General features: G+C 53.3%; 1 protein-coding gene across 3 annotated transcripts in view; it reads left to right on the plus strand.

The window, feature by feature from the left end:
• Positions 1–11,207: 11,207 nt before the first annotated feature.
• Positions 11,208–22,528, plus strand: part of TENT4B (terminal nucleotidyltransferase 4B) — a gene marked incomplete at its 5' end in the record, with an annotated part of 41,913 nt that continues 30,592 nt past the window's right edge. For all 3 annotated transcript variants that reach the window (XM_081108005.1, XM_081108006.1, XM_081108007.1), the window contains one exon: positions 11,208–11,833. In XM_081108005.1, the coding sequence (XP_080964131.1) occupies positions 11,208–11,833 (626 nt within the window). The remainder of the gene's footprint in view (positions 11,834–22,528) is intronic.

Below are 22,528 nucleotides of genomic sequence, written 5' to 3' on the forward strand. Positions count from 1 at the left end.
CGCTAATGAAAAAACTCCATCCTTAAAATTTACACGAATTCGTGCAGCTCACAATTTGATAAAATAACACAATCAACTACCAAAAAAACAAAACACTAAAGCCAAATGAAAGAGGGAAGTGCTCCCCTTTGGTCCTCACTCTCACCTGGAATTACAGGGTAACAGAAGTTCTGCAACTCAGAAGGTGGCATGTTCCATCGTTCTATTGGCAGAAGTTACATTTCCTTTCTGGTGGTTTTGTTAATCCTCAGCTGAGGGTATTTTTCCATTCATTTTTTTAAGAAAGTGAAAGGGAGGAGGAGAGACAGAGAAACATCGATGTGTGAGAGACACGACGATTGGTTGTGCCCCAACCAGGGCCAGGAACTGAGCCTGCAACCGAGGTACCTGCTCTTGACCAGAAACCAAGCCAGGACCCTTCCGTCCACGGGCCGACACTATGCCCTGAGCCAGGCCCCGGAGTTCCGCAGCCGGATTCAGTGTTCGTTACTCACAGCGGCCCCGCTTGCAAGCCACGCCTCTGCTGCTGCCCGCCTCCCCCTCTGACCTCCCTCTCGCCACGGGTGTTTCCTGGAATCGCCTTCCACGGAAACTGCTTGCATTCGAAACCTTGGCGCCGTGTCTGCTTCTGGGAATAGCCCAAGCAACGCAAGACATACTTGTATTGTAGGAGGAAGTGCGTGTGTGTGTGTGTGTGTGTGTGTGATGAGCAAGTCCATCCATCTACTGTTGGGGTGTGTAAGAGTTTTTGCATGAGCTGCGCCCAGGGAGGAGGGCCAGTCGATGTGCAGGGCGAGTATCTTAGATTTCTTGCCTGGGATAGAAGGTAATTCTCATGCCCATTTATCAAACTGAGTTCCTTCTGCAGATATAAAAATTGCTTCAGTCAGTCCAAATCTGTAGTTAATAGGAATTAACTTGATGGATTAAGATCCACTTAATAAAATCAGAACAATATAGCTGTTTGAACAGTTAAAAAAAAAAAAAGAAAAGGTACTAAAAAAATGCTCATGGAAAAATAGGAAGGCGCCCCCCCACGCTTGCCAAGTCATGGCCCAGTTACCTGGGCAGCAGATGTGAGAGGGAAATCTTTTGCCCTAAAATGTGAAAAATGGCTGCTGGGTGCAGAGGTCCAAGCCCCTGCCTACAAGGCTAAGTTTTGAAACCCAGTCTGTGTGTGGGGGAGGGGGGCGGGGGGGGGGGATGGAAATACTGCTGAACCAACTGTGAGATTGCCCTTGAAAAGACAGTGGGTAAGTTCTTGTCCCACAGGGATGACAAAATAACTGGAAAATCAGAGCAATGCACTCCGGTTGGGAAATCTCAGGGTAGACAACAGGTACGAACAGCGTAGGGAACCAGCTCATCTGAACGGGGCCTCCCTTTCTGCAGCCGTCAAAGAGGACACCTGGATTGCTTGGGTGGGTCTGGGGGTGAATTTTAAAAATAAAGTTGTTATTAAAATACCTGCTTTTTTAAAAAAAATATATATATTTTATTGATTTTTTACAGAGAGGAAGGGAGAGAGATAGAGAGTTAGAAACATCGATGAGAGAGGAACATCGATCAGCCGCCCCCTGCACATCTTCCACTGGGGATGTGCCCGCAACCTAGGTACATGCCCTTGACCGGAATCGAACCTGGGACCTTTCAGTACGCAGGCCAACGCTCTATCCACTGAGTCAAACCGGTTACGGCTAAAATACCTGCTTTTAAGAAAGACGGCATGGGCTTCTGAGTGTTTATAGTAGCAAACTCTCTAAACGCCCATCTGTCGAGGTGGCTAAATCACTCCTGTGTCTTCTCCCAGTGGGATTCATAGGGTGTTAAAAAAGGAGGAAAGTAGACCTGAACTACCGTTGAGAGATCTCTAGCACTGAGTGAAAAGAAAATCACAGAACAAAATGCACATCCATATTTTATTGGTTTTTTAAAAAATATGTATTTTATTGATTTCAGAGAGGAAGGGAGAGGGAGAGAGAGAGAGAGAGAGAGAAACATCAATGATGAGAGAGAATCGTGGATCAGCTGCCTCCTGCACACCCCACACTGGGTTTGGAGCCCGCAACCCAGGCCTGTGCCCTGACCGGGAGTCAAACCGTGATCTCCTGGTTCATAAGTCGACGCTCAACCACTGAGCCACGCCTCCGGGGCCATATCTGTATTTTTTTAAAATATTTTTATTGATTTTTTACAGAGAGGAAGGGAGAGGGCTAGAGAGTTAGAAACATCGATGAGAGAGAAACATCGACCAGCTGCCTCCTGCACACTCTACACCGGGGATGTGCTCGCAACCAAGGTACATGCCCTTGACCGGGATCGAACCTGGGACCCTTCAGTCCGCAGGCCGACGCTCCATCCACTGAGCCACACCTGCCGGACCACATCTGTATTTTTAAAAGATACTCTGTGTATTTATAAAGGTGTGTGCCTTAGGGCGTGTGTGTATTAAATTCTTAGTTTTGATTGTTTTTCTCCCCACTAAACAGTAAGTTCTATTAAGGCAGGGACTATGTTTACTGTTTTGTTCACGGCTGTACCTTCATCATCCTTAGTAGCAGCTCTGTAGTTCTTTTTAGTTACATTTCTGTGTTCCTGTGTGTGTGTGTGTGTGTGTGTGTGAGAGAGAGAGAGAGAGAGAGAGATAAAACATGCACACGCTTACCGTTTTAAGCTTTGTTCAGTGCACAGTTCAGTGGCTCTCAGGACATTCACATTGTTGTGAAACCGTCCCCAGCATCCCTCTCCAGAATGTGTTTCCGTGTCCCCAGCCGAGACAATCCCGTTAAACATTAGCTCCCTGCGGACAGCCACCAGCCGTCATTCCGCTTTGCGTCTCTGAACTTGACTAGTCTGGGCACCGCATGTGGGTGGCATCATAATATATTTGCTGACTTGTGATGGGCTTATTTCACTTAACATTATGTCTTCAAGGTTCATCCATGTCGTAGAATGTATCGGTTTCCTTTTTAGGGCCGGATCATATTCCATTCAAGGCTGAATGCTACTCCTTCCACATGCCGTGTATCCATTCACCTGTTGGTGGGCACTGGGGTGGCTTCTGCCTCCTAGCTATGGGCTACTGTGAATAATGCCGCTATGAACATGGGTGTATAGTTAGGGTTAGGGCTAGGGCTAGGGCTAGGGTTAGGATTAAGACTAGGACTAGGGGCCCCAGCTGGTTTGGCTCGGTGGATAGAGCGTCGGCCGTGGACGGAAAGGTCCCAGGTTTGATTCCAGTCAAGGGCACATGCCCGGGTTGCGGGCTCGATCCCCAGTAGAGGGTTTCCAGGAGGCGGCCAATTAATGATTCTCTGTCATCAATGATGTTTCTGTCTCTCCTTCTTCCTTCCTCTCTGAAATCAATAAAAATATATATTTTTTAAAAAAAGACTAGGACCAGGGTTAGGGCTAGGACTAGGGCTAGCGCTTGGGCTAGGGCACAAGCTTAGGGTATGGCTAGGGTTAGCATGGTTAGGGCTAGGGCACAAGCTTAGGGTTATGGCTAGGGTTAGCATGGTTAGGGCTAGGGCACAAGCTTAGGGTTATGGCTAGGGTTAGCATGGTTAGGGCTAGGGCACAAGCTTAGGGTATGGCTAGGGTTAGCATGGTTAGGGCTAGGGCACAAGCTTAGGGTTATGGCTAGGGTTAGCATGGTTAGGGCTAGGGCACAAGCTTAGGGTATGGCTAGGGTTAGCATGGTTAGGGCTAGGGCACAAGCTTAGGGTTATGGCTAGGGTTAGCATGGTTAGGGCTAGGGCACAAGCTTAGGGTTATGGCTAGGGTGAGCATGGTTAGGGCTAGGGCAAGCATCAGCATTAGGGTTCGGGTTAGTATAGCGTGTTTCTAAAAATGTACCTACCTTGAATACTTATAAATGCAGTGTTTATTTAAATACATTCCATTTTCAAAATGTAACAGAATACAGACAGTGTGTGTATACTTCTTTTTGCGGACACCCTGCATATCTGCTTAGATCTCAGGTTTCAGTTGTTTTGGGTGGAATTGGTGCATTATATGCTAGGTCCCCCCCCGCCCCCGCCCCAAGGAACTGCCGTATTTCCCACAGCAGCAGCGCATTTTACATCCCCACCAGCAGTTCTCAGGGGCTGCGATTTCTGCACATCCTCGCCAACATTTATTGTTTTCTGTGATAACTGTCATCCTAATGGGTGTGAAGTGGTCAATAGTTATCTTTTAAATAAAACATCAAACAATATCTTAAAATTGGAATAATTACTATCAATTGCATTATATTTTATTTAAGGATAGTAGTATCATCAGAAGAATACTTATATCCTGTTTTAAAAAAATAAATTTTTATTGATTTCAGAGAGGAAGAGAGAGGGAGAGAGAGAACCATCAATGATGAGAGAGAATCACTGGTCGGCTGCCTCCTGCATGCCCTCTACTGGGGACCGAGCCCACAACCTGGGCATGTGCCCTTCACCGGAATCTAACCTGGGACCCTTTTTTTTTTTTTTTTTTTAAATATATTTTATTGATTTTTTACAGAGAGGAAGGGAGAGAGATAGAGAGTTAGAAACATCGATGAGAGAGAATCATCGATCAGCTGCCCCCTGCACATCTCCCACTGGGGATGTGCCCGCAACCCAGGTACATGCCCTTGACCGGAATCGAACCTGGGACCTCTCAGTCCGCAGGCCGACGCTCTATCCACTGAGCCAAACCGGTTTCGGCGAGAGAGAAACATCGATCAGCTGCCTCCTGCACATCTCCCACTGGGGATGTGCCCGCAACCCAGGTACATGCCCCTGACCGGAATCGAACCTGGGACCCTTCAGTCCACAGGCCGACGCTCTATCCACTGAGCCAAACCGGTTTTGGCCCCGGTCCTTCTTTGCTCCTCCTCCTCACCGCTTGGCAGCCCGAGGATGGGTCACCCGGCCACATCCCTGCCCCGGGCGCCAGGTGCCCCGTTTGCTGCCTCCTCCATACCTGTCCTCCAGGGCTGGCATTCCCGCCAACTGCACACGGGTTTGGCTACGACGACACATCCCAAGCAGAGACACACCACTCACCGGAGGACCACAGGGCTGGTCTCTGTGTGCCCATGCTCAGCGTTGGTAGAATGAATGAATGAATGAATGAAGGAACGAATGAATGACAAGGACACTGGGTAAGTATTCATGTTTCTTGGGAAGCATGTGATGTTGGCCAAGAGGCCGACTACAGCTTTTGACCGTCACAGGATTCAAAGTCATGACCTTGAAGCCACATTGGCGAGACGGGCGGCTTGAGTAGATGGAACAATCGAGCTGATCTGGCCTTCGCGTCACCTGTGAGGAATGGAAATGTCGCCCACAGATGCGCTCACACAAAGCTCCTTATGATTTGCCGTAAGGAGGTCGGTAAGCGCTGTAACGCCCTCTGCAGCCGGCCGCTCTCCGATGCCGACTCATCGCCGAGCATCGTTGTGGTCCTGTTTGCAGGTGCCGTTTTGGAACTCTGAACAAGGGTCACCCACCATGTGTTGCTGCGGCCATCGTCCCTCACTAGTTACTGGGAGGGAATATCGGTGCCTCCGACATTCTCTCAGGCCCGAGGAGAGGCACCCAGGGAACCCGGGGGACCTAGGCTAGTTTCAGAGCAGGTCAGGGGTTACAAGCGTGACACGGTTCCATCTCTCGCGAGTGGTGACCCGGCAGCTTGCTCGTGGCTCGCGGAGGGCCTCTCAGAGCTCTGCTGCCCTCTGGCTCAGTCTTCCTCGCAATGGAATGGGTTCTCTCCGTGTGTCCCCAGCCTGCAGACTTCCGCTCCCCCGTTATTTTGGCTGCACTTTTCAAAGCCTGTTATTAGACCACCCCAAGACTCCAGCCTAACTCTGTCACTTACTAACATTTTCTTGAATGAGATGCCTTTTAGGGCGGATGCACAGTAATAATAAGGGAAAGGCTTGGAACCCTTCGGCTGGCATGTTACCTTAGAAAAGGCCCCGTGGCCTGGCTCTCGCACGTCTGAAAGCCGGTGCGGCAGGCAAGTTCAAGTGCACCCTCCTGTGACGCACGGGCACACGCAGACCGCACAGCCGGGAGCGGGTCGTGGCTCTGCTTTTCCCTGGCAATGTGTTCACCCACCAGGTCATTCCTGGGCGCCTACTGCGCGCTGGGTCCTGTCCTAAGGACTGAGGAGAGAGCAGGGGACCAAGCAAGCGGCGCTCCTTTGCTGTTGCTGAGTAACAGGTGACCATGAGTTCGGCAGCTGGAAGGACAGGCGTGTAGTGGCTGTCAGTCCCGGGGCCGGGCGCCTGGGCATGGATGGCTCTGCTTCGGCTCTCCTTGGGCTGGGTCTTCCCCGGGAGGCCCGGCGGGAGGAGTGTCTGCTTCGGGCTCAGCCCGCGGTGGGAGGCGCCCGTCTGCTCGCTGGGTTACGATGTGGGTCAGAGGTCAGCCCCCCCCACCCCCAGGGCGCCTGCTCCCATGTGAGCCCCGGAGGCCAGAGTCTGCCGTCCCTTCTCCATGTTCTGCTGGCCAGAGACAGGTGGTAGGTCACACCCTCAGGGAAGGGGAGTGGGTTACACAAAGAGGGGAACCCGGGAACTGGGGGTCATGGGGGGGATCATCCGGAGTCCATCTGGCCCCACCGGGCCCCTGCTGTCATGGAGCTTCATTCCGTGGGGCCGACCGACCGCGGGAGAGAAACACTGGGTGCTGCAAGTGCGAGCCAAAGCTGACCATCAAGATGCCCAAAGGGGCTCGGCCGGTGTGGCTCAGTGGTTGAGCATCGACCTATGAACCAGGAGGTCAGGGTTCAACCTGGTCAGGGCACAGGCCCGGGTTGCGGGCTCGATCCCCAGTGTGGGGCGTGCAGGAGGCAGCGGGTGGAGGATTCTCTCTCATCGGTGATGTTTCTCTCTCCCTTTCTCTCTCTCTCAAATATGCAAATAAATAAAAGAAGGGAATATTTTTTTATTAAATATTAAAAAGAAAAAAAGAAAGAGCTGCCTTAATAGCCTCGCGGAAACTTGAACAGTTGTGTCTCCCACCATCAGTAGGCGAGGCAAGCAATTCTCTGTGGGGGCTTTACAGCCACAAGGTCAACTTCTATGGAAACACCACTCCAATCAGAGGTTACCCGCGAAGCCAAGTCTCTAGAGGCAGAAAGAAGGTTAGTAGTTGCCCAGGGCGGGGGTTGGGAAAAGAGATTGACTGCCAATGAGCCCTAGAGATTTGGGGGGGGAGGGGTCTGATAGGAAATATTCCAAAATTGGATGGTGGCGATGGCTGCACAACTCCTGACTTTACCAAAAAAAATTTCACACTTAAAACCAACAAATTTTACAGTGTATGCGTTATACTATAAAGTTATCCACCCACGTACACACGCATGCACTCACGCATGCACGTACTCACTCCGGGGATCCCAGAATGGCACGCCATTGAGCAACGTGTTTCTAAAAACAGCGCCGGGAGGAGTTGGGACTGTCCTTCCCGCTGCCTGTCATCCTGCCGTCTCATTGAAAAAGATCTCCCTACTTAGAGTCTGCTTTGTTTTCCCTTCATGAAGGAGGAGAGAAAACCCACAACGTAATAATGTAGATACTGTGTGCAAAAGAGGGACGGCTCTAAATGGGGCCTAACCCCTAGGCTACTAATGCCGGGGAGGAGTGCTTCATAAGCTGAGTCCCGGAGGTACGTGTAGCCCTACTGTGTGACTCCGGAGGGCGGGAATTTAGTGGTACACCGCCCCTGCCTTCACTCCCAGGCCAGTCACTAATCACACCCCGTAAGAGTGCATGTGCCGTGCCCCCTCCTGTTTCGTGCGAGTTAATACGCCAATAAAAATCCTACTTAAATCTGCCGGGTTCTTTGGTAATTTGCTTTCTCCTCATTTCTTGGCTCTGTTTTTGACTTGCAGAACCTTAGTTGTAAATCTTTCAAGTTGAGACCAACACCTCAGCATGTTCTTCCCCAAGAATCCTGAGAATGAACAGGACATCCTATATAATAAAAGGCTAATATGCAAATCGACCGCACAGCGGACCGACTGGTCGCTACGACGTGCACTGACCACCAGGGGGCAGACACTCAACGCAGGAGCTGCACCCCCTGGTGGTCAGCGTGCTCCCACAGGGGGAGCACCGCTCAGCCAGAAGCGGGGCTCACAGCTGGTGAACACAGCGCTAAGGATGCTAAGCGGGGAGCAGGCCTAAGCTGACAGACATCCCCCCCCGAGGGCTCTCTGGACTGCAAGAGGGGCGCAGGCCAGGCTGAGGGGGCCCCCCACCCCTCTGAGTGCATGAAAATGTCTGGGTGTGTGACAGCTGTGTTGTTTTTGCGCATCAATATAATGCAGAGAGTTTTGAAGACTATCATGGCTACTCTCTTGTTCTAAAAAGCAAAATGAAAAGGTTGAGTGATCAAAATGTACGACTGAAATTAGTCTGTCCTTCGTACGCAGCCGGTTACCTGGAGACAGACACTGCGGATCTGTCGGAGAAAGTGAACCCATTTTTGTGTGTGTCAAGTTCCCTACTGTTTGACTGGAGACTGGACGGTTTTTGAGGAAACCTCCACAAGATACTTTATGGTTCTAAGTCATGGCACCACATCCCACACTCAACAACACGGCCTCATCATCTGGTCCACAAAGGCTATTCCTGCCCCAGGGCCTTTGCACTGGCTCATGCCTGGATCCTGACGGATCATTTCCTAGATGGACATGACTCACTGCCTCATTCAAGTCCCTGCTCAAACACCACTTCCTCAGAGCAGCCCTCCCTGACCAGTCCGTCTAAAATTAGCCCAGTCACTATCCCTTTAGCCTACTTTCTTTTTCTTGGTAGCACTCAACCCCGGTCTGACCTGACACGTTTGCCTTACCGCTGGAATGTGAGGTCCACGAAGGCGGGGACTTCGCCAGGTTAGGTCACGGCTGTATCACCGTATTCTGGTACATAATCTCTGCTCGAGACATAGTTGTTGAATTAACTGAATAAATTGCCATGTGACTTTAAATACTTACCACCTTTGCCTCCGTAACCAGACAGCAAATTCATGGCAGGCAGCCAAAGGCCCTGGTGGCTTACTTATCTTCTCTGCAGCAATTAGCTCCGTTGTGCATGGCTGTTCTGAGTGAATGCGCTGAAACGTGAGTGTGCTACCAGGCTAACAGGTCAGCATTCCCTGCGGGTGGACAAGAACAGGGCCGTCTGACCGTTCAGCCCGCGCCGTGCGAAGTGCTTTTACGTCTCTGAGCGCATTTGGTCGTTCTTAAGGTCTGCCTTAGGAAATGAACACTCGGTGCAACGGATGTTCATTCTGGCGTGGGCTGCACGTGGATACTGTTTTGGGGGTGGGTCTTAGGTATCGGCGGCAGTCAATGTGTTCCTGGGCATTTGGAAAAATATTGTAAAAGCCCGAGTCCCATTTAAAGTCAGGTAAGTGAAAATGGAAAAAGCCTCTAGGATTGTGGTCCCTTGACGTACACGGGCGCCTGGAGAGGTTTCTGGAAGGCTGTGTCACAGCCTTCATGGTGGTGGTTTCTCGATGGCGGGAGCTTTTGTCATGTTTACTTTGTTCGGCTTTCTATTTTTCCCTTTTGAATTTTTAAAACAAACTTGAAGTCCTCAAAAGAAACCAATCTCTATGCAATGCTTTATTTTTGTTCCGCTTGTCAGGGTGAACAGCATAAAAATACTCCTCCTCCTTTTCCAGGCGAGGGGATTCTCAGGACACACCCAAGGGGCCACAATTCTATAGGGCTTTCTGTAGGTTTTCCGTATTTACAGCCACGTTATTCTCTCAGCAAGAAAGAAGGGAGAGCAATGCTTCCTTATTTGATGGTTTTTTCATCATTTGCCAAAAAAACTCTCCAGGATATGGAGCTCCCCAAACAGAAGGCCCACATCTGGTGCTGGGACTGGTGGACGTGGGACCCACCTTAGAGCCACACCGGAGATGTGCCCATTCTCTTTTTTTTTCTCCTGATCATTTGAAATGCTTCACATTCCCTGTCCGTGTCTTAGCCACAGGGATCGGGAAGGTATGCAAATCACCACCTCGTGGGAAACCTCTACCGATGCCAACAGTATCTGGTCCCCACGTGCGTCTGAAAGGTCTGGGGCTTTCCTTCATCCTGAACCAAGGCCTTTGCAAGAGGGCGGTGCACCTCGGGGCGGGCGAGGTGTCCTGACAGCCCAGCAGCGCATGTCCGTCTCCGCGCCTGGGCACCCGCGCGTGTGCACCCGTGTGCGTGGCCGCGCAGGGTGGGTTTGGGCCCACGGCTAACACACGCAACGATCCTGCACGTGCAGCCGCGCAGGGGGGCTGGGGCCCTCCGCCGGGGCCAGGGCGCGGCTGGGCGGGCGCAGGGAGGGCGCGGGGCGCGCGGGTCGGTGGCGCGGGCACCAGCGCAGCCGCGTCCGGGGTCGCCGAGCGCACGTGCGCGGGGCCGGGCACTTCCTCCCCGAGGCAGGTGTGCTCTGAGCCGGGGCCTCGGGAGGGGTCGGACACCAAGGACATCCGGGAGGCGGGCGGGGGAGGGCCCGTGGGCGGGGCGGCGCCTCCCACCGCCCCTGCCCCGCGGAGCTGACGCCGACTTCCGTCCGGCCTCCTCCAGGCTCCGGGACGCGGAAACCGAGACCGGCGGCGGCGGCGGCGCGCGCGCGAGGGGCACCCGGACGCCCAGGTACGTGCGGCTCGGTGCCCAGGCGGCTCCGGGACGGTTGGGCCGGGCGGTTGCGGGCACCGCTCCGCGCCGCGGCCTCTGTGACGCACGACGCGGCCTCCCGGCGGACGGCGGCGCGGGGGCGGGGCCGGGAGGGGGCGGGGCCGGGAGGGGCGGAGCGAGCGGGGCGGAGCCGCCGAGGCCCCGCCCTGGGGCCGGAGAAGCGAGGACGCTACGGAGCAGGCGCATCCCGCCGCCGCCGCCGCCACTGCCACTGCCGCCGCCGCCGCTCACCCTTCTCCGGAGCCGCCGCCGCGGCCGCCATTTGCACGGGGACCTCGGTGACAGGCTCAGCGGAGGGGCGGAGGGAGGGGGGAGGGCCCGCGGAGTCCCCGAGGGCGGGCGCGTCGCCGCCGGCAGCCCGGGCAGCAGCGGGAGCAGCGGGAGCAGCGGGAGCAGCAGCAGCAGCAGCGGCGGCGGCAGCAGCAGCCGAGGCCGGGCGTGCGCCCGAGGCGCGGCGGCGGCGGGCGGCCCTGCGGGAGGCCGGGAGGGGCGGGGGCCGAGGCCGCCGCCGTTTGATGGATCCGAGGATCGCCTGGTTCCAGCCAGAGCAGCTCGGACCGTCCAACAGTCTGTGGATGCAGATCTGGGAGACGACCCAGGGGCTGCGCAACCTCTACTTCAACCACCACTGTCACAGCAGCGGCGGCGCGAGCGGCGGCGGCGGCACGGCCACCGGCGGCGGCGGCAGCGGCAGCGGCAGCCCCGGCGGCGCGGCCCCGGCCCCGGCCCCGGCCCCGGCCGGCATGTACCGCTCCGGGGAGCGCCTGCTGGGCGGCCCCGCGCTGCCCGCGGAGCAGCGGGACTTCCTGCCCCTGGAGACGACCAACAACAACAACAACCACCACCAGCCCGCGGCCTGGGCCCGCCGGGCAGCCGCGGGTCCCTCGGCGTCCCCGGCCCCGTCGGCGTCCCCGGCCCCGCACTCGGCCGCCGTCCCCGCCGCGGAGCCCACGGACCCGGCCTCGGGCAGCAGCAACAAGCGGAAGCGTGACAACAAGGCCAGCACCTACGGACTCAACTACAGCCTGCTGCAGCCCAGCGGAGCGCGGCCCGCGGGGGGCTGCCGGGCGGACGGCGGCGGCGGGGGCGCGTACAGCGGGACCCCCTGGAAGCGGAGGAACTACAACCAGGGAGTCGTGGGGTGAGTGGTGGCCCTGCGGCCTGGCGGCCCGGCCCTTGCACACGCGCAGCGGGGCACACGCCCACAGAGGGGGGTGGGGGGAGCCCGGGCGAGGCCACCCTGCTGGGCCTTCTTGACCGCCGCCTCCCAGGGGCCTGATGGACGTCCCTTCATCTGTCCACCATGCACACCTTCCCCTAACCCTCCTTAGCGGCCCGCACCACTCCCCTCTCCCCCTCAGCCATCCACGCCCTCCCTGCACCGCCCTTAGTCATCCACACGCTCCCTCTAGTCTAGACTGTCCACATCTTCTCCGACCTTATCCATTCATTCTGCCCTCACAGCGCCCCTCCCCGTGGCGCCCCCCACCCCCCAAACAGTGACACACACCTTCCCCGACTCCCCCCTGCAGCCCTCCCCACCTGGCTCCCATCCTCACTCCCCAGGGTGAGGCCGCTTGGCACGGGGAGAGCATTCATTCCCCCAGAACGGTCCTGCGTTGGGACCTTCTGGTGGAACAGGACCCGGAGCTAATTTCCTTGCCAAGAATAGAATCATCCAGAAAGCTCCTCCCCCTCCCCCAATCCCAAACAGGAATCGCCAGCCCAGTGAGGCTTTGACTGCTATTGGCCCTTTGCTCCATCCGGTTCATTTTTTTTTTTTTTTAATTTTCAAAATGTATCATTTTAGCGATGCCAGATGCTGTGGGGAGTGAGGAATGGGGTGAGGGCTAAGTTTAGGCTGGTGGGGATGGGGAGCTCTTCTGCTGCCGCCCATAGAACTTTCTAGGAGTTCATGGCCTCTGGCCCCAGCTCCTGGCTGGCATGGCCAGGGACTGCCAGGGCTTCTCATTCGAGGGGTAACTGTATGCTAATGAGGGAATGTTGCACCACGAATGCCAGTCTGTTTAAAGTTCAGCTGGTTACAAAATGTTACAAAATGCAGTCTTTCCCTGACCCCTAGTGAAATTATGTACAGGAGCAGGGAAAGTTTTCAGCTAGGTTCCCTCTGGAAAAGCCCTCTGCTGGGTAGGACAGGTCATGGAGAGTGTGTGTGTGAGAGTGTGTGTGTGCGTGAGTGTGTGTGTGCGTGTGTGTGTGTGCATGCGTGCATTTACTTTGAGTGTGGAGAATGAGCTTTCAGACTGCTTTCACTCTGGGGAGGATGTCCTGCCTTATGGGGCTGCAGCAGGCAAGTGGAAGCACCGTCAGCCCTCCCGGTGGAGCCTGCGCTTAGATTCACCCGTTCAGGCCTGGGCAGGCGTGCGGGTGTGCCGGGCCTGGGGAAATGAGGTGGTGGGTTCCGTCTGCTTCTGGTGGGCCGGCTCTGCCAGGCGCTACTGTTACACTCACACCTTTTAGGGAAATGCGGCCAAGCGAGCGTTTCAGGGCTGGCGCTGGGGAGCATGTCAGACCTGTCCTCACTGCCCCTCCCCAGGGGAGCCCTTTGGGGGTTGATTCCGTTGCTGAGCTCCACGGTAGTCCACTCTCCTCAAAGGCCCCTGGTTCCATCCTGCGAGTGTCGCCGGGCGGAGCGTCCACCTGCGGCTCCGTGACGCGCTCATGGACCCGAGGGGTTCTGGCGGTTTCTTCTCTTGGTGCCGGTTCAGGAATAAGCGCCAGTGAAGTTATCCTAGTCAACGAAAAACTTGAAGTTCCCTAATTCTGATTTCCTGAAGCTTCTATGTATGTGTCTAGCAAAGATCCCTTAGACATGCAGAATGCTGGCTGCCTCCTCCTGTCCTCTCCTGGCCATTGATTGTTGAAGGTGCTTCTGGCCATTGATTGTTGAAGGTGCTTCTGGCCATTGATTGTTGAAGGTGCTATGAGAGGGTCGCATTTGAACTTGAAGCAGTCTGGTCTTGTTCAGGTAGCACGTTGTCCTCACAGGGATTAAGGAGAGGAACGTCTATTTCCCGGAGGGATTACTGTTTAAAAACTGGTTATAAACCTGTTTTAACACTACTTATCACTTTATCAGATTTTCCCTTTATTTGTTTCCTCCTTTGAGAGGTCAGCAGTTCAACATATTTTTTTTTAATTTTTTTTTATTTATTTAAGAGTGTTTTTGTTAGAGTGTCTGGGTGCTTAAAGATTCTTGTTTGATTTATGGATCCTAGTTTCTTGACTGTTGGGGGAGTTTTGCTGTTTTGAATGCAGATGTTTAAAACATCTGAGTTCAGAGTGCATTGTTAGGCTGTTCTGAGATTAAATATAGTAAAACTGTTACCAGCATTCTGAGCCCCGGTACGCGGCTGACGTTGAGCTAATAGGTGAGCCGGTTGTGGCGGCCCGGCCTCCGCGGGAGGGACAGGAGAGCCGAGCACAGGGCAGGGGCTGGGGCTGTGGGGTGGCTGGGTGCCGCTCTCACATCTCCGTCTCAGCGTTCTCTGCCTCAGCCGAGCGGGTAGACTTCCTGCCCGCACCCTCTGTGGCCGGTTCAAATCCCACTGGCCCGTCGCCCCGCTCTGGATTCTTTTGGTTCCCTCTTGACCTCCTGAAGCACTTGCTTCGTGCTGAGGGTAGAGCTTGCCTGTCTACTTTTTCTTTGATGTGTATGTGTCTCCTCACCCGCTAGGCCACTAGCTAGAATGGGCATTTCTTAAATGTAGAGTAAGTTACTTAGGCTTCCTCCTGAAGCTCTCATAGTCCTGCTTCAAACAGTTACGTTTGCCTGGCTCACCACAGCCCTCCCCGTGTCCCCACAGGCCCAGGGAGTGTGTGCACTTCTTTTTTCTTCTTTTAAAAAAAAAATTGTTTTTTCAATCCTCACCTGAGGATAGGTCTGTGGAAACATTGACTGATGGACCCGCCATACGTGCCCCAACTGCGGATCAAACCTACAAACTTCTCGTCTAGGGCAGCGGTTCTCAACCTGTGGGTTGCAGCCCCTTTGGGGGTCGAACGACGCTTTCACAGGGGTCGCCTAAGACCATCGGAAAACACATATATAATTACATATTATTTTTGTGATGAATCACTGTGCGTTAATGATGTCCAATTTGTAACAATGAAATCGGGGGTCACCACAACATGAGGAACTGTATTAAAGGGTCGCGGCATCAGGAAGGTTGAGAACCACGGGTCTAGGGGTGACACGTCAACCCCCCGAGCCACACCAGCCGGGCGCCTTGTCTTCATTTGAAAGTTGCTTTCACTTGCTTTTTTTCCTGGGGGTTCATGTCCCTCCAAGGCTCGCTGTGGTGTGGGAAGCAGTCCACCTCCTCCTCTGATTGTCCATGAAAAAGAGCCATGAGCCCTTTTCTTGTCAAAGATTTAATTGTTGATCACCCTGGAGAAAGAAGGGAGGACGAAATGTGCAAATACAGGAAACCTATGGAGTCAGGGTCCTTGGGCTGAGCCCCCGTGCCCAGGAACGTCCTGTGTCAGGTGCCTGATGCTCGTTCCCGCCCATTGGAAAAGGCCTGGCTCAGTGGCTGCACATCTACCTGTGAACCAGGACCTGTGAACCAGGAGGTCGCAGTTCAATTCCGGGTCAGGGCACAGGCCTGGGTTGTGGGCTCGATTCCCGGTAGGGGCCGTGCAGGAGGCAGGCGATCCATGATTCTCTCTCATCATTGATGTTTCTATTTCTCCCTCTCCCTTCCTCTCTAAGATCAGTAAAAATAAAAATCAATCAATACAAAGTTTGAGTTGGCCGCACTGCCAGGACCGAAGAGATTTTTTTCAAGGGTTGGGTGACTAACACCATGTTCTGGAGCGCACATGTGGCCGCGGGACATTGAGAAGGCCCCGTGGGAATCCTCGGTGTAAGGAATGACCTCTGGGACGGGGTGATGGATGGGAATGGGAGGAAGAGCAAAGAAATGCGAGCGGAACTTCAGGGTGAGGAGGGAGAGGATTTGGACCCATGTGGACTTAATCATCAGCTACCGTCTTGACCTTGAGGGACTGGGGAAATGTTGGTCTTCTTGTTGGTTTGGAGCAGAAGAGGGTGATGCGGAGGTGGAGCTGTCCAGCAGGGAGTGGGAATTTGGGGGCTGCGATGTCGGGGTCCTGGCGCAGTGGGGCCGGGTCTTTCCCGGGCCGTGGTCCCTCGGTCACAGTCCACGGTGCGGCCGCTGTTCTCCAGCACTGGCGACATGGCCGCCGCCTGCCCCGCTGCCCCGCGCGGTCAGCGCTCGGTGTCAGTGCTGGGCTCCACGGCGGGCGGGCAGGCGGCCCCACGCGGGTTGGGGATGAGGACCTCGGAGGCCTTGTCCCTCGTGCTTGCTCCCACAGAATGATTTTATCACTTCTGGGCGCGTGCAGAGGGAGCCCCGGCGGCTCCTCCGTGGCTGGAACCTCCGGGTCATTGCATTCTGGGCGTTGGGCGCCGGAACGCGCTTTCGCGACGACACTCGGTATTCACCAGGGCAGAGTCCACCAGGACGTGGCACTCAGCCCCGGGGCTGCCCAGCACCCAGTGGCCGGCGTTCAGCTGAGCGGCACTCCCGCCACGGCTCATCTTCCACCCAAATCCGTGACTGGCGAGCACCGTGGGGGCAGGATCAGTGGCGTTTCAGCCATGGGATCTTTCAGCCCGTTGTTAAGTTTAGATGTTGGCATCTACCCTGTGCTCACACAGAAGGTGTAGCGCGTGTATTTTCATTTTTTTTAAATTGATTTTATAGAGGGGAGAGAGAGAGAGAGAGAGAGAGAGAGAGAGAGATCAACGATGAGAGAGAATCATGGATCGGCTGCCTCCTGCACACCCACCACTGGGGATCGAGCCCGTAACCCAGGCCTGTGCCCTGACTGGGAATCGAACCCTGGCCTCCTGGTTCATGGGTCGATGCTCAAGCACTGAGCCACACTGGCCGGGCCAGAAGGTTTAGTGTATTGCAGGGACGGAGGGATGAGAAAGGGGGTACTAGAGGGTCTAGGTCTGGGAGGGGGCGCATGTGAGAGAGCAGTTCTGGTCCGGGGTGCGGGGTGCCTTGGATCCCAGCTTCCAGTGAACCCTGGTGTTAGGAGGCCCCGGGGCCCACGGGAGGAAAACTCTGGGCACCGTGGCTGGTATTGGATCGATCAGATGTTCTTACACCTGCTGGAGCGGAGAGAAAAGTGTGAGCCATTTTTTTTAATGGAAAATAGAAAAACAAGCTGTTGTACGTGATTTCACTCAGCTTTCTGTCCTCCCGTCGGCCGGATCCATTAGCGTAGCAGTGAGTGGAGGCAGCTATTTCAGGATCACACCCACGGTGCCAGGGATGTGTGTGTGAATCACCGACGCGCACATAGGTGTGGAGTCACGTTGAAAGGGCTATCGGCCAGTGAGGATGGTGATTTGCAGCATTCGGCCCAGATCCCGGCCGCCGGTCTGAGCATCCCGTCTGCTCCTTCCGCAGAGCGGGCTGGACCACGGCCCCTGAGCAGAGCAGAAGGTTCCGCCGCCCTCAGAATGCCTGCGAGGGGCCCAGCTGCTGCAGCCACAGCACCGTCTTACCGTCTTACAAGCGGCCCGGGATCGTGCATTCCCGGGGTCATAGTGATTGGCGTTGAGGGCGCCTTCTGAGCGAGGCTTTCATTCATTTGGACCCAGGCAGCGGGCGTTGCACCTGTTTCCGTGCTCTAAGTTCCCGGATGACATAAGGGGCTGCAGGCCGTAGGGAAATCGGAGGTACAGATTTTGAAGAAAACCCTGCCCGTTCAAGCCTGCAGCAGTCCTGGCCGCGTGCGTGGGAGATGCCCTGCCGCTCTGGCAGCTTCCCTCGGCGCCACTCGCGCCCTGCTGCCCGCGGAAGCGGCCGGGACCGTGTGCAGACCCCTGTGTCTCCAGCCGCGCGCGCGATTCAGGGCGTCCATGTCGCCCCTTCATTAGGCTCCGCGCCGGCAAACCCCCCTGTGTGACATTCACACTCTCAGGCATAGCTCACTACATGTTTTATTGTTTTTTATTATTTAAAAAAATATATTTTATTGATTTTTTACAGAGAGGAAGGGAGAGAGATAGAGAGTTAGAAACATCGATGAGAGAGAAACATCGATCAGTTGCCTCCTGCACACCCCCTACTGGGGATGTGCCTGCAACCAAGGTACATGCCCTTGACCGGAATCGAACCCGGGACCCTTGAGTCCGCATGCCGAAGCTCTATCCACTGAGCCAAAGCGGTTAGGGCAGGGGTGGGCAAACTTTTCGACTCGAGGGCCACAATGGGTTCTTAAACTGGACCGGAGGGCTGGAACAAAAGCATGGATGGAGTGTTTGTGTGAACTAATATAAATTCAAAGTAAACATCATTACATAAAAGGGTACGGTCTTTTTTTTCAATAGTTTTATTCATTTCAAACGGGCTGGATCCGGCCCGTGGGCCGTAGTTTGCCCACGGCTGGGTTAGGGCAACTTGTTTTATTTTTTACATTTTATTTTGTTTGTTTATTTACTTACTTACTTTTATCCTCACTCAAGGGTAGTTTTCCACTGATTTTTAGAGAGCGTGGACGAGAGAGGGAAAGACAGAGAGAAACATTGATGTGAGAGAGACACATCGATGGGTTGCAACCTGCACGAGCCCCAACCAGGGCCCAGGCCGGGAAGGAGCCTGCAACCGAGGTACGTGCCCTTGACCAGAATCGAACCCGGGACCCTTTGGTCTGCAGGTCGATGTTATATCCACTGAGCCAAACCAGCTAGGGCTACATTTTATTTTGAAACACAGTCACACAAATTTATAAAACATATACAGCAAGATTCCATGTTCCCCTCCCCTAGTGCCATGGTGACATCTCACATAACTGCAGTTTGATATCAGAACCAGGAAATCGGCATCATTACAACCCACAGCCTTACCCCGACTGCACCAGTTTTATAAGCACCCATTTGTGTTGTGTGTGTAACTCAGGACTTAAAGGGCCAAATTTCGGTTTGACTCTTCACAGTCATTTTAACTCTTTCTCTTTTCCGTGAAGCATTTTACAGTGTTTCTCTGCGTGGCGCTTTTTCAGTGGCTGGTGTGAAGCGGGGCGTGGCTGCCAGTGGAAACGTGAGCGGGGAACTGCAGAGCTGCTTTCAGAGGGGCCGTCCTCCGGCTCGGAGCAGACTTCGCTGTCTGCTGGCTCGCCTCTGTTCGGGGGTGGACTCGGGGGCGTGTGGCTTTCGGCGGCGGGAGTGGTTCTCTTTTCTGTACGTTTATATCTGACCGAGGCTGCCAGACCGTGTGGAGCACACGCTTCCATCTTCAGGTCGGTCCTAGAATAAACTTCACTGGGAGCGCTCTCTGCACCGGGATGGCCCTGGGCTCTTGCTTCCCCCTGAGCAGCTCCGTGCAGTCACTGCTTGGATTTTGTCAAAATAACACTGTGCTTGGCACTGTCGAGTGTTGCAAATTTCTGCTTAAACGAGCCTGAGAGTCCGTTGGGGCTGGGGTGGAGGAGCTGTAAGAGCTCCTTTCCAATCGCTTGGCTTTAGCACCGCGCTCGGTCCGCGGTGAGCGTCGGGTTTGCATGTCTTCAGTCCCGGGAGTTAGCTCTTCACCTTCCGTTTTCTTCTTTGTGTGAAGTCACTGCTTCTTAGAATATGCTTGTTTTTAAAGTCAGCGTGTATCTCGCATGCCGCTAATAAATGCTCATTGTCCGAAACCAGAAAGTACAGCTAAACCAAAGGAAGAAAAAATAGGCCCTATAATACCACGGCCAGGATATAACTACCATTAACATTTTGGTATCAGTATTCTTAGACTTTTCAATGTATATATACATTATATCCTTTGTTCTTCTCGCCAATATGGATTCCTACTGTGGGTATATTTATGATGTTTTTTTAAATGTATTCTTATTGACTTCAGAGAGGAAGAGAGAGGGAGAAAGATAGAAACATTAACGATGAGAGAGAATCATGGATCGGCTGCCTCCCGCACGCCCTCTAATGGGGATCCAGCCCACAACCCGGGCACGTGCCCTGACCAGGAATCGAACCATGACCTCCTGGTTCCAAGGTCGATGCTCAACCACTGAGCCACGCTTGCCGGGCTAAGTAATTTTTTAAAATACCACCGCGCACATGTTGGAATGGCTATTATAAAAAAAGACAAGAAATGGCAATTATGGGTGAGGCTGTGGAGCGTATGGAACGCTTGTGCATGTTGGCAGGAATGTAGATTGGTGTACCCACTGTGGAAAACAGCATGGAGAGTCCTCAAGAATTTAAAAATAAAACTTCCATATTATTTAGCGAATCCCACGCGTGGGTATTTATCTGAAGAGAAGGAAAACACTAACTGGAAGGGATCTGCACCCCCATGTTCGCCGCATACGGCTGATTGTGGCTGAGACATGGCCCTGAGCAGCGAGGGCCTTGGCGGGAGTGAGTGGATAGAGTGGTGAAGCCGTACGCAGTGGAGGATGCCCAGCCACAGAGAGTGACAGCCTGCCATTTGTGACAGCCCGGTGGCCCTCGAGGGCGTGATGCTGAGGGAAGTGAGTCAGTCCTGCATGACCTCACTCATGTGGTATCTAAGCACAGACAGCGTGCCGTATAGATGCGGACAGCAGATTAGTGGTTGCCAGGGGTGGGGCGTGGTGGGAGTTGGGGGGGTGAAATGGGTGAAGGGGGCCCAAAGGTACAGACTTCTGGTTATGAGTCCTGGAGGTGTGGGGCACAGCGTGGGACCGCACCTCATACTCTGTTGCATATTTGAAATTGGCTAAGGGAGTTAATCTTACAATTTCTCATAAGAAGAAAAAGAAATCTCTCTGTAGGTGACAGATGTTCACTGGAGTTATTGTGGGGATCTTTTCCCAGTGCAGGGCTGGGCAAGAGTGGGTTTACAGTTGTTCATATGGAAAAACACACTATCGACAAATACGGAACCATATGTTATATACCTGAAGCTGATATATGTTAGTTATACCTCCATTAAAAAATAACTTAAATAATTAAAAAAAGATGAAAGAATTAAAAACTTTAAAAAAGTTTATTGAATTTAGAAAGAGATAGAGAAACACTGATTTTTTTGTTTCACTTATTGATGCATTCATTGGTTGGTTCTTGTGTGTGCCCTGCCCAGGGATCCAACCCACCGCCTTGGCGTATCAGGACCAAACTCTGACCAACTGTGGCATGCAACCCGGGCATGTGCCCTGACCTGGAATTGAACTGTGACCTCCTGGTTCACCGGCCGGGCTGCAATTCACCCTTTTAAAGTGGTTTTAGAAGGTTGTGTGACCAACACAGCTATCTCATTCTAGAACAGTTTCATCACCCCCGCCCCTACTCCCTAGCCCTTGGCAGCCTCATAAAGACTTGTCGTCTCTGTAGATTTGCTGTTCTGGACATTTCATATACACTGAGTCATATAATATACAGCCTTTGTGCCTAGTTCTTTCACTTAACGTTTCAAAGTCCATGCATGTGGTAGCGTGTGTCAGTCCTTAATCCTCCTTATGGCCGGATACTCCATTGTAGGAATATCTCACATTTCGCTTATCCACTTACAGGTGATGGGCATTTGGGTTTCTACGTTTTGGCTATTGATGCTGCTACGCACATTCGTGTGCAAGTCTTTGTGTAGACGTGTGTTTCCATGTCTGTTGGGCGGATACCGAGGGTGGGATCGCTGGGTCACAGACAGCGGCTGTGACACTTTTCGCCCCTCCCCGCCGTGGACGAGGGCTCCAGGCCCTCCACGCCCGTCCCGCACTTTTCACTGTCTGCCTTTTGGGTGACAGCCACCCTCGTGGGTGTGGAGTGGAGTCTCCGTGTGGTTTTGTCTGCATCTTCCTGTGGCTCATGACGTTCATGACGGCGGCCCATCTTCCTGTGCGTAAGGGGCAAACGTATATCTTTGGAGAAATACCTATTGAAGTCCTGGGACCATTTTAAAAGTTTCGTTGTTGAGTTATAGGAGTTCTTTCTATGATGCTCCCCGTACCAGATGGATGGTTTGCAGACATTCCCTCCCGTTCCACCCCACTTTCCTGAGCGTGTCCTTTGAAGCACGAAGGTTTGCTTGTTTTCCTCTAAATTGCAGTTCCTGTAAGCGGATTCCAGTTCGCCTATTATTTTTTTCTGTTGCTTGTGCCTTAGCTGTCATGTCATAGATACCATTGCCTAATCTAAGATCCCGGAAATTAATCCACGTGTTTGCCTCTAAGAGTTTTATAGTTTTAGCTCTTACATTCGATCATTGACCCATTTTGAGTTCATTTTTGTGTGTGGTGTGAGGTAGGCGTCCATCTTCATTCTTTTGCTTGTGAATAACTAGCTGTCCCAGCATCTGCATTTTCCAGAATGTTCATGCGGCCTTTTAGACTGTCTATTTTCACTAGGCGATCTGCATGTAGGGTTCCTTCGTATCTTTCCTGGCTTCATAGGGGCTTTTCTAAATGCTGAGAGTACTGTGTAAGGATGAGCCCATCACCTCCGGAAGGACCTGACTGTTCTAAGTTTGGACAACGATGACTAAAGCTGCCATCGACGTGTGTGCAGGGGTTTGTGTGGGCATACAGAATCGCCCGTATGTGCCTTTATTGTCCTCTGACTGTCCATGGGCTCAGGAGTGATGGCCCTTCTTTCATTCTGAGATTAGTAATTTGTGTCTCCTTCCTTTTTTTCTTAGTTCATCTTGGCTAGAGGTTTGTCAATTTTATTGATCTTTTCAAGGAATCAGCTTTTAATTTCATTGATTTTTCTCTATTGATTTTTTCTTTTCACTGATTTCTGTTCTCATTTTAATTATTTACTTGTCCTACTTTAAATTTAATTTGTTCATCTTTT

This window comes from Myotis nattereri (genome assembly GCF_964212035.1).
Source record: "Myotis nattereri genome assembly, chromosome: 15".
NCBI lineage: Eukaryota > Metazoa > Chordata > Mammalia > Chiroptera > Vespertilionidae > Myotis > Myotis nattereri.